At 47.5% G+C, this 12,500-nt stretch overlaps 1 protein-coding gene across 1 annotated transcript in view; it reads right to left on the reverse strand.

Moving 5' to 3' along the window:
* Positions 1-4,138: 4,138 nt before the first annotated feature.
* The window catches only part of sipa1l1 (signal-induced proliferation-associated 1 like 1), a gene marked incomplete at its 5' end in the record, with an annotated part of 28,517 nt that continues 20,155 nt past the window's right edge, over positions 4,139-12,500 (reverse strand). Inside the window, 8 exons of the mRNA XM_083689354.1 lie at positions 4,139-6,571; positions 7,353-7,431; positions 7,586-7,694; positions 7,875-8,021; positions 8,390-8,612; positions 8,898-9,075; positions 9,525-9,716; positions 11,598-12,076. Of these exons, the coding sequence (XP_083545480.1) occupies positions 6,428-6,571; positions 7,353-7,431; positions 7,586-7,694; positions 7,875-8,021; positions 8,390-8,612; positions 8,898-9,075; positions 9,525-9,716; positions 11,598-12,076 (1,551 nt within the window). The 3' untranslated portion in view covers positions 4,139-6,427. The remainder of the gene's footprint in view (positions 6,572-7,352; positions 7,432-7,585; positions 7,695-7,874; positions 8,022-8,389; positions 8,613-8,897; positions 9,076-9,524; positions 9,717-11,597; positions 12,077-12,500) is intronic.

The following is a 12,500-nucleotide window of genomic DNA, read 5'->3' on the forward strand; positions in this document are numbered from 1 at the left end:
AGAAAATGAAATTACCTATTTGATGACTCAAATGAAGATTAAAAGGATAGGATGTTCAAATTACGATCGAGGATGAATAATCATAAGAGACGGAATACTGAAAGACCCTTTTAAACTTTAATCAGAGAGGGAAATGTACACTCACTGAACACTTTATTAGGAACACCTGTACACCTTCTCATGGTGGAGGTGGTGTCATGGTGTGGGGAATGTTTTCTTGGCACACTTTGGGCCCGTTAATACCAATCAATCATTGCTTGAATGCCTCAGCCTGTTTAAGTATTGTTGCTGACCATGTGCATCTCTTCATGGCCACAATTTACCCATCTACTAATGGCTACTTCCAGCATGATAATGCACCATGTCACAAAGCAAAAGTCATCTCAAACTGGTTTCATGAACATTACAATGAGTTCAGTGTTCTTCAGTGGCCTTCCCAGTCACCAGATCTGAATCCAATAGAACACCTTTGGGATGTGGTAGAATGGGAGATTCACAGCTTGAAAGTGCACCTGAAAAATCAGCAGGAATTGTGTGGTGCAATCATGTGATCATGGACCAGAATCTCAAAGGAATGTTTCCAACATCTTGTGGAATCAATGCCACGAAGAATTGAGGCTGATTTGGGATCAAAGGGAGGCCCTACCCAGTATTAGCATAGTGTTCTTAATAAAGTGTTTGGTGAGTGTATGTCTCTTGCTCTGGTTCATAAATAAAACATTTACCATATCAGCTTAATGTATTAGTAGTAATAATTCATTTTTGATCATCTTACAAATCTCCTAACCCTTCAAGGATGTTTTATGTTTTGAAATCCAAATGGAAGTTTGGACTCCCCTGATGTCTGGGGAATCCATGTTCTTAGCGGGTGTGCATTTACTAACACGAACATCAGGTCGTCTTTCTATCTCTTTGACTTTGAATTCCACTCATGCTGGTCAAAGCGTAGTCCAGTCCAGCTACGCTTCAAGGCTCCATCATAAATAAAACATGTACCATACAGTATGAGCTTAACATGTAGCATTCTGAATAATTCATTTTTGGTCATCTCTCTCCTGACCATTCATGGATGTTTTACGTATTGAAATCGGATGTCTGATGCTATATATATTCTTAGTGGTTGTGCTGGATGAATTCTGAGAGCCGGACAGGGGCAACGAGGCAGGCAATGAATTTAGTTTAAATTCTGGTGGCACTTTGAAACGGCATAGAAAGTTGTTGAACTTATTTGAATATTCTTACATCCTATATTTCCTCTCAGAGCACAATTGAAGCTTCAATGTGGTTGAGAGCCCTGAGAATGTTGACACAATGTGGACTCGGCATGAGTGCTGTGCTTCACTGAAGTGACCCTGCCTGGATGAAGTGTCCCTGCCTGGATGAAGTGTCCCTGCCTGGATGAAGTGTCCCTGTCTGGATGAAGTGACCCTGCCTGCCCCTGTTCCACCTGACAGGGAGTAATAATACTAACAATACTAACTCTCCCTGTTCCACCTGACATGGAGTAACAATACTAACTCTCCCTGTTCCACTGGTGACTCAGTGAAGTATAGGAATGGCTTGCTCAACTCGATATTAAAAACAATATGCAGGGTTAGAAGAGCTCATTTATGAAGGAAAAAAACTGCACTCTAGAAATACTCTTCAAATATTTATTGCATCGGACAAGAACGGACGTATTTCGGCACTGAAGGACGCATCCTTTTCTTGACCTCTGCTGAAAATGCAATAAATATTTCAAGAGTGTAGTTGTAGAGCAGGTTTTCCCCTTCACCACTGGTGACTCAGCCACACGACTCCTTAGTTGCTGGGGAAACAGGCGGTGGCGGATAATAGCCATGATGGACAAAAGCTGTTATTTGTGAGTGATTTGTTCTCAATTTATGGTTATGTTAGTGAGGCTTTGTGGTAAAACTCCCATGTATAATTAGAACTCAAAACACCAAACTCTGTGGCTATATATTCTGTCTCTAGTGGTGAAGGTGTTAACTGTGCAATCAGGAGCATCTCTGTTTGTCTCTAACAGGAGAACATACGGAGCCCAGGGCAGTCGCAATCCCAGACCAGACCTGCTCTCCTCCTCTTCTTCTCTCCTCCCTGTTCCACTGATTACTCACTGCAGGTGCAGTTATTTTCAAGCCAGTGTGGAGAAAGAAGCCGCTTGAACAATGACACTGTGTGTGTGTGTGTGTGTGTGTGAGATATACAGCAAAGCAACAGGACAGTCGGGGTAGACCAGCAAGTAAAACAACAGAAGGCTTTTGGATGCTTTAATCTATTGGCAGATAATTTAATTTATTGGCCCAGTAAGCATTAGCAGAGCGCGCTCTCTCTCTCTCTCTCTCTCTCCCACCACTACTATAAAACAGACAACATTACAGCACCTCAAATCAAGATGAGTTTTTATTTTCAGAAACTTTAATACTGTGGTGATCACTGCAAATGTATATCTTTTTTTTTTTTTTTTTTTTTTAAACCTCTACACTTGACAAAGGAAACAAACAGGGGATGTAAACAGTACTTTGTATTCTTTTTAAAAATGTGCATTCACAACTGATTTGTTCATAAATGTTTCTTAGCCAGAGGGGAGGGTCAGAGAGGAATATCCCATCGCTGTGTTCTAACGGCAGCACAGAGGAGGGATGAGGGGGTCCACTACTTAAAATGCAGCCTTACTGAAACTGACCTAACAACACTGGACCTACAATACTTAAACAACATTGGATAGGTGAAAGTAGGGATGTCACTACACATCTTACACCGACCCAGTCCTATCAGATCAGCAATGACTCCAAGGAAAGAGGGCTGTGTTTTTTAAGAATTCAAAACAGGGCCAGGGTTTCCGACTACATCCCCCTTCTGAAACCACACTCACACCACTACAATACTACCAGAAACACAGAGAGAAATTAAGTACATTTCGAAGTGGTTCCTTTCACTTTTGATCCTTAAACTGGTCAACACAATCATTTGTACAAAACAGTGTGCAAAGAATATTCTTTAAAAAAACAAAACAACAACATTGTCAAACCAAAAATAACTAAATGGAGCATCTGAACATATTGAACATTCACATTCCATTAATTTGTCCCTCTCATTTTTCACTGTGAAATAACAACAGAACAGCAAAGGAAAGAAAACAAACAGAACTTTATATGGCCGAACGTTCAGAACGTTGGACCAGGCCTGGAATAAAGGCGGAAGTGTGTGTGTGGGTGTGTGTGTGTGTGTGTGTATGTGTGTGAGAGAGAGTTTGTGAACTTGTGCATCCAGGATTGGGCTCCTCAGTCACCTTCGTACACACAAAGCTGATTGTAGTCTACAAGGGACTACGACTAAGGAAAGGAAGGAAGTGTGTGTGTGTGTGTGTGTGTGTGTGTGTGTGTGTGTGTGTGTGTGTGTGTCTACCAAAAACTCACTGTTAAAACTAGGAATGAGCCCTATGAGATTGTGTCAACTGATCATACTTCATTTGAAAGACTAAAACTACAGCCCTATCTAAAACATCATCAACCTTCATCTCGTTATAATCTGGACAAGACGTCATCATCAGCTGCTGAGGGCAGAATAGAAAAGACCTACTGTACACTGCTATATCAATAGACTGGACCCCTGCAGTGACCAGCTGACAGCCTCTCTTAATGACGCCTGGAACTCCGAGGATTCTTAAAACAGAACCATTACTCAGACCCCTCTCTCTAAAAATCCATTCTCTCCTACAGATTCTCCTTCACATTCTACTGCACCTCTGCAGAACACACCGAACCTTTGTGATAAAACGTTTGACTTTTCTTTTTTTCTTTACATTCTGAAAGCAACTTAATAAATGGCCCGGTCATGTCTGTTCTCTACCTCTCTCTACTCTTCCGTTCTCCCTCATAGAACATGTTGTGGTCTCACAGTACAGCCTTGATGGCCTCACCTCGCTGCATAGCGATGACTATCGGAGGAGTATTGGAATATGTACAGAGGAGAAACCTCACACCTGTGGAGGTGTATGGTTGCAGGGGGGCCAGATGGTCTGAGGTTCAGAGCTAGCGGACACACCTGGGCTACCTGTCTCATGTCTGACCCCCCCCCCCCACACCCTAACCTTTTCCTAACCCCCCCCCACCCTGCCCCTTTCATGTGTCTAGTCTGGCGCTGAGGGGGTTAGGATTATATGCAATAACGGATTGTACTGTACAGGTGAGCAGGCAGGCTGCTCTTCCAAACACTGTGGCCTAGCGATAGCGCTCAAGAAACTTGATACTCAACGTGTATGTCACTTTGTGTGTGTGTGTGTGTGTGTGTGTTAGCAGGTTATTCTTCAGCTTACATAAGCGTCCCTTCATTCGGTTTCACAGGTGTTTGTTCAAAGGCACATCCCTATTCCCTGTCAGAGAGTGAAGAACACGGGCTAGGCACGACAGAGGGAACCACATTCACACAGAGACACCTGATACATGTTCCATAGTCCATCACTCTCAGAAACTGTACTGCAGAGCTGCTTCATAAAACAACAAGGTTCTCAAAATAGGTTCTCTCTGGGGTTTAAAAGAGGTTGTTTCTGACTATAAAGAGGCTTTTTTTTTTTTATACAGAATGGATGCACATAGATTTTTAAAGAAGAGTGCCATTTCCACTTTTCACCACTAGATGACACTGAAAGCAACACAACAGCAGGCTCGGGCACCACGAACACAAGATACTCAGAAAAACCATACCAGGCTTTAATAGCAAGAATGGAAAGAAAGCCATTTAAATAATAAGAATGACCCTTCTAGATAAACTAAACACTGACGTCAGTTGTACTGTACACATAGAACAACTTATTTATTGATTTATAATACAAAGAAATAAATACATCTCAAAATGTCCCCAAAAGCGTTGTCGTTCATTCCTTGAGATGGTGGGATGAGGGAGGAGTGTAATCCTGTCTTTCTTCAGCACGTCGTACCAAAGCCTGAAGATGTCCGATCGCTTTTAGAGGAGGACCCGGTGTGGAGTAAGATAGCTGTGGTAAAACGTGGTAAAACGTCCCAAACTGCCCATCTAGCTCCCATTTAGAGGGGTGCAAGTCTAGATGCTCCTTGCTATTGCTTATAAGACACAAACAGTTCAATTAGGCAAAATGCTCTCGATTTCTGTAACTTTATGGCATCTCAGATGTTGGCTTTTCAACAGCCGGTGGAGTGGAATTCCTTGCTGTTCGGTCAGGGTCAATGAATTCTGGAATTGAGGAGAGAGGAAGTTTTTGAATAGGTCTGGTGGGGAGAGGGGAGGGGGGGGGGGTAGCCTTGTGTGCCAGGCTAACTTCTAGAAGACTCTGGTGAAGGGGGGAAATGGCCATATAATGTACAAAACCCACATCTCTCTCAGATGGAGAGGCAGCTCTAGGTGCTGTCAATCCGCACCGAGCAAAAAAAAAACAACACAATACAAACAATCCCTCACTGGTCAGAATGTAGAATGTCAGGCGATCCATGGATAGTTGTTATGTACAGTGCAGGAGGGATTACAAGTAAAGGAGGGTTTCTCCCTCCTCTGGAGCTCTGTGGTTCCCATTGTAATGAATAAGGATCTCTGTGCTTGTTCCATTTGAGATAAGAGGAATGTGAGAGAGCAGGGGAACCGCCAGAGGCAGGTCTGTCTGTCTGTCCGTCTGTCTGTGTGTCAGGAGATAGTCGACCTGACTCTTCGTTGAACCCGTCCGTCCGTCTGTCTGTCTGTCTGTCTGTCTGTCTGTCTGTCTGTCTGTCTGTCTGTCTGTCTGTCTGTCTGTCTGTCTGTCTGAGCAGGTTAGACAGGGCGGGCCCTCAGACAGGTCAGGGTTAGGCAGAGGAGAGGAGTTAGCCAGGAAAGATTCAACAACTTCCACAGTTCACTTCAGACTTGAGCCCTTTGATTGGGCCCAGAAAAGCAGTCCCTCCACTCAGAAGTTAGTGACTTTTGTTCCACTCTCCCCACACTCTGAGAAGGGAGGACATATTTACAGCATCTCAGTGAGGGAGGAAGGGGAGAGAGAGAGAGAGAGAGAACAAGAAAGGGAGAGCATCTGTGGCAGTCTTTTTGGGCTGCACTGAAACCACATGCTCCTGCACAACCCCAGCACATCACGTGTCCGTGAGGACAGTGTGACATACAAATCCTTCATGATCGTACGAGAGAACCCTTCTAGAACCTCGTCCTGAGTAGTCTCACTGGGGTGAGTGGGAGTGGGAGAAACATCCCCAGGCACAGGGGCACAGAGGGAGGGCGTGGAGGATGGAATGAAGTCCTTCACTTTGGGAACAGTGGGAATGTCTTTAAGGGCTGGCAGAGGCATCGGATCCCCGGTTGGGCGGGTGAGTTGGGGGATGGAAAAGTACTCTCTCTTCTTCTCTCCTCCTCCTCCTCCTCCTTTTCCTCCTCCTTAGCACAGTCTCTGTGTGTGTGTGTGTGTGTCTCAGTTCATGTCGATGGTGTTGAAGACCCACTCTGTGAACTTCTTGAGCTTGGCGGCGGAGCTCTGGGACTCCTCCTGTAGCCTCTGGTTGTCTTCCCACAGCCTCTTAATCTGGGCCTGCAGACGAGACTTCTCCTCTCGCTCCTGGGTGGGTGGGAAGGGGGAGAGAGAGAGAGAGAGAGGGTAGGAGGGAAGGAGGGAGAGAGGGAGGGAGGGTAGGAGGGAAGGAGGGAGGGTGGGAGAGAGGGAGGGAGGGAGAGAGGATAGGAGGGAAGGAGGGAGGGAGAGAGAGAGAGAAAGAGAGAGAGGGTAGGAGGGAGGGAGGGAGAGAGCGAAGGAGGGAGGGGGAGAGAGAGAGAGAGAGAGAGGCAGGGGGGGAGAGATAGAAGGATAGGATGAGAGGAGAGAGACGGGGTGAAGGGACAGAGATAAAGGAGAGAGAGAGGAAAAAAAGTGAGAGAAAAAGGACAAGACACAAAGAGATAAGGATCAAAGACAAAGATGAGAAGGACAATAAAGGGAAGAGGAGTTCAGGGCGGGAGAGAGCAACGGGGAAAAGACAGAGACGGAGAATAAACAATTTATTTTGATCGCTCGAGTGAGCGACATCAAACCAATGGAGTGGGACCTAGAACACAGAGGTAGAACACACCGCTGATTCACCTCCAACAGAACAGGGAACAATGAGCGGAGCCAAGTCTTAGCAACAACACTCATCACTCAGACCGCCGTATGCTAATCGCTCGGTCCTTTCCTCATTTTTCATCTCTTTTTTTTTTGCCTTCACAGTAAGTAGCTTTGACAAATCTTCTTCAAAGCGTGATTACGAGCGGCGGTGGCAAAAAGCTGAACGTTTTCGACAGTGAGAACAGTGAGCTGAGTCAGAGGTCTGTGTGCGTGTGCGTGTGCGTGTGTGTGTTCTCACCTTCTTCAGATCCTCCTGCAACATCTTGACCATGGACTCCAACTTGGTGACCTTTCTCTCCAGACCTGCAGGACCTTCACTGTAGAGAAACAATAGTGGATGTGAGTCTGTGCGTGTCGGTGCAAATGTGAGTGTTTGTGTGTGAGTTCTAAGGCCCATGTGTTGGTCTGTGTGTGTGTGTGTGTGTGTGTTGACTCATGGTTAATGCATGTAGGTGAGGAAACGCAGCAGACCTGGAGGAGGGTCTGGAGAGAGGCACAGGCTGGAGCTCCAAATGCTGCTGAGGGCTGGAGGCTCCACTGCCTCTGTGGTTAGAATCACTGAACACAAACCCTCTCTGGGCTAGAGAGAGAGAAGGAGAGAGAGAGAGAGAGAGAGAAGGAGAGAGAGAGAAGGAAAGAGAGAGAGAGAGAGAGATAAGAGATATTAAGGATGAGGTTCGAGACTCAAAATAGTAAATAGTCATTCCCACGGTCGTTTCCATTATGAATCGTATGTAAAGTGTCTGTCCTCTGCGCTCACTTTCAAAAGTGTTGGCCACGTCCACCAGATGTGTCCAGTCCAGGTTGTCTCTGTCCGTAGGGGGGAGGGGCATCAGCTCCTTGGGCAGCGGATGTCTCTGTCTCTCCACCATCTCAGCCAATGAGGTGTCAGAAGCAGACAGGTCACCTGAGACGGGAGATAGGACGAAAGGGTTACAAAACAGTGCTTCCCAAAAATGACGTGCAGAACATATTTTCTACCACTGGAGGGCAGCAGATACACAGTTTAAACCCAACCACAGTAGAGATCAAGTAACACAAGCCCACTCAGATAGCATTCTAAAAATGCCGGTCCTTAAACTCTGTCATGTACGATATGCCATGTTTATACTCCCTCCATCTGTATACAATCAATAGACATTACAATTCTATCTGCAGTGTTGAGAGTGTTCCATCTCAATGAATACACACCCATGGGACCTAGATTAATCCTAGTCGAAACCCCATTGAAAATGTGATTGAGTCAGGAAGAACTAGCCCCCACCCCCACCTCACCGTGTAGTTTGATGCCCAGCTTGTAGGAGGGTCTCCTGAGGGGCACCCCGCGGGTGGTGGGCGAGCGTGGCACGGTGGAGCAGCTGAAGAGGACGTCGCTGCCCGCGACCTGCTCCGTCACAGAGTCCCCCAGGGCCGGCAGCCTCTGGCCCCGGTAGATACTCTCGTCTGACAGGGTACGGTGGAGGGAGCGGCGGGTGGAGGGCTGGCCGGAGGGGGAGGTCTGGGGGGAGGGAGGGAGGGCAGGGAGGGAGGAAAATGTCACAGTCTGACGCCGCTCAGTGTTACCTGATGATATATTAACTGAAATATATGTGGCGACACACATCGAGGTGGAGGTCACGGTCCATTTCAACACACGCGTCACAGGAGAAAAAGCGGCTTTAAGTATTAAATGATATCATTCATCCCCTGAATCCAGGGGTTTAAAATGGGATAGATTCCAACCACCAGACTAAGCTCTGACACGCAGGTTGCTGTGTAGCACGTAGCTCATTGGCTTGCCTACCTTGTCCTTGTTGTGCCTGCGGTGGTGGTGGTGGTGAGCTGGAGGGGGGCTGAGCCTCTTGGAGTCATCCTCTATGGTGGACTTGGCGTGCTGCTGGGGGGAGTGGAGGTCCCGTAGGGTGGGTCTGGTCTGGGGGGGGGCACCGCCCTCTCCTCCACCGCCCTCCCCTGGAGACTTCCTGTCAATGCACACACACACACACACACACACACACACACACACACACACACACATCAGCCAATATAGCCATAGTGAGCACAACACCTGGAGAGTATACACCAAGTCTGCAGATACGGTATGTAATGTTGATGTTATGACATGATTGAGGAAGATTTTTTTTAGATTTAATGATAAATTGAAGATAAATAAATCAAGCTGGAAGAAGAAAGCTCCTTTTAATGTATACCTTTCACTCGTCTCTGGCATGTCTTCATTCTCCGTACATTCACTGTAAAACATCCCTTGCATCTTTAGAGTGTGACTAAACAAAATGCTGCAATAGTCCCTTTCACCACAAGGGGGTGGTCATGTTTCATGAGAATGACGTGCATGGTAACATACTGGTCGTCAGAGGCAAGACAAGACGCGTTTAAACACACACTCCAAAACCACATCGCGGCGTCTTACTTGCGCGTGTCTCCGAAGTCGACAGAGTTGATGGCGGAGCTGGGTTTCCTCCAGCCAATCAGGTACTTGGAGGTGGCGCCCTGGCGGGGGTAGAAGGTCTTGGGCACGGACGACACGGACGACTGGGAGGAGGGAGAGGTGGCCGAGGAGGAGGAGTCGTCACGGGGAGAACTGTGGCCCGAGTGCCTGGAGCTGGGGGGACAGGGAGAGGGGGAGGAGGGGAGGAGAGGAGGAGGAGGAGGAGGAGGAGGGGAGAACATAGGGCAATGGTCACTACTACTACTACTACTGTAGGTGTCACCTCTGATTAGTCGGTACGTTCGTGGATGTGTCATTCAATACTGCCGGCGGTTGACGTGAACACGAACAAATCCAAGGGATTAACGTTGTAGGAGCGTCCTGTAATACCACTGCTAGAGCCAAATGCATCGGGTCGTGGCTGAAAGCCGGTATAGTGCCTTCACAGGCACGTGATTGGCTGCGAGTGTCGCAACCAATCACAAATCCTGACGCCCCAAAATCCCACAGTCATCATCATCATCATCATCCGCAACCAGTCCAGCCACAATCCATCATAGTCATAGACATAATCTAGACTTTGAGCGATATTTTTATTATTTACAGCAAATCTGCAGATTACCCCGGGTAGTAGACACGTAGAGATTACAGAATGTTCTGGCACAGGCACGGCTGTGGTCTCCTGCGTAAGAGCAGTAGGATGAGGGAGGATGTCATGCAGAGGACTTCATCAGTGTAAGTCCTTGTACTATTGTAGCAGGTGAGTTATGGTGAGAATGGCAATCTAGCAAAGCAAGGTCACTGAGCTGCCGGAAACCCAACACACAGTTTCTCTCTGACGGGTATGGATACACCAGTAATATATGCCATTTAGCTGACGCTTTTATCCAAAGCGACTTCCATTGCAGTGAGTGCATACATTCCAGTATATACGGTCCCGGCGGGAATCAAACCCACCACGTACGCGTTTTTGTTTTGCAGAGAAGATGAGGGACTCACGGCAAGCGACAGCTTTGTCAACAAATGCAAAAAGGGCTACCCCATTTGTATTCATTTATTTCAAAAGAGATAATAACTGCCATGTGAATTCGGGCCATGCTGAGAAGATGAGATGGTAAGACTTGGCAGAGGCATGATTAGCTTTTGAATAGACCTGAACCTTTTCTCACCTCTCCTCTCTTTCATCTTTCCTCTGCTCACAGCCTTGCGCACACACACTCAGTCACTCACACACACACACACACACACACTCTCTCAGATCACACATCTTTGCTGCTCCTGCCTCCCGAACAGAGTCCCTCCGTTACTCTAAAGTTGGTTGTGCTTCTGACTAGTTAGACTCACTCAGAGTCTCTGTTCTGACTCTGTTCAGACTCTGTTCAGACTCTGTTCTGACTCTGTTCAGACTGTTCAGACTGTTCAGACTGTTCAGACTCTGTTCTGTCTCTGTTCAGACTCTGTTCTGACTGTTCAGACTCTGTTCTGTCTCTGTTCAGACTCTGTTCAGACTCTGTTCAGACTCTGTTCAGACTCTGTTCTGACTCTGTTCTGACTCTGTTCTGACTCTGTTCTGACTCTGTTCTGACTCTGTTCTGACTCTGTTCTGACTCTGCTTAGCAGCTTCAGTAGCTTCAATTAAGCGACAAATAAAGCAAATCAGTTCTCTTGATACATTTCTGATGGGCTAATTAACTCCCGTATTCAGCCGACGCTGATTGCCGAAAGCAAACAGATTTCCTCTCATTTGCTCTCGGTCTCCCCGCTCGCTACGCACGGCGCCTCCCGCTAAGCGCAGTTGTTAAAGGTGCAGTTGTTGTTTTTGACCCAAGTAAAAGTAAAGTCATGCGAATACTCAAAAAACAATTGAAAACAATTGGAATGCCCATCCGTATCTGACTGTGATTGACGATAAATACACCCCCGCCGCTTTACAGGGACAGATGTTCTTTTAGCTAGTGAATATTAGGGTAATTATGGAGATTGTATGGGTTTTTCTGTGTGTGTGTGTGTGTGTGTGTGTGTGTGTGTGTAAACAGGATATCCATCCATGCCTACCTGGAGTGTGAGCCTGCGTCACTCAGACTGTAGGAACTCCCATCTCTGATCAGCAGATGTGTCGGTGGACTCCTGGCTGTCCCCTCCCCTCCTCTCTCCGCTGGTGGTCCCGAGGACTCCGCCGCAGGGGGGGACCTCTCCAGCACCCTCCTCCCCCCCTCCGTGGGGCTGTGCCAAGGGGAGGGGGCCCTGTCTCTGCCCCCCTCTCGTCCCCCGGGGGCCAGCAGTGAGCTGGAGCTGCCATGGTGGGACTGGGGGTGCGGCGGTCCGTAGGAGCTTGTGTCGATGCCGCTGTCGGCCGAGGCCCCCTGGAGGTAGCCCCCTCCCAGGCCGTTGGGCTCTGAGTCAGGCTGGTCCCCCGGACCCCCGGACCCCCCCGACCCCAGCTCGAACCACTTGTCAGTGTCACTGTGGCCCCCGCTAGAGGCCGTGCTGGAGAGGGTGTTGCTGCTGGAGTGGCCCGAGTACAGCCCCTCAGACTGGGGAGAGACCAGAGCCAGGTTAGACTGGGACAGGCTGGAGAGGTCATTCTAGTATGACCCCAACACAACTACACACAGTACAAAACCTCCTCCACATACTAGCAATGCATCACGTGTGTATGTGTGTTTCTTTTTCCTGTTAAGCACTTTGTACTGCACTGTCGTATGAAATATGCTATACCAATCAAATCTGATTGATAGATTGATATGTGCCGCAGTAATCTTCAGGAACGCTAGAACATATTCGGTCTAGACACTGTATTCCTGAAGACACAAACATATATTGTGATTGTCCCTATGATATATCTGGTTAATCTGTCCATCAAAAATGCTGGGAAGTCTGTTGCAGTGATACTCCAGGGCTATCAAAAGTTTCCAGTGCTATCAAAAGTAGCTGAGGCATGGGTGGTTGGTCAGCTGA

Source organism: Argentina silus (assembly GCF_951799395.1).
Source record: "Argentina silus genome assembly, chromosome: 17".
NCBI lineage: Eukaryota > Metazoa > Chordata > Actinopteri > Argentiniformes > Argentinidae > Argentina > Argentina silus.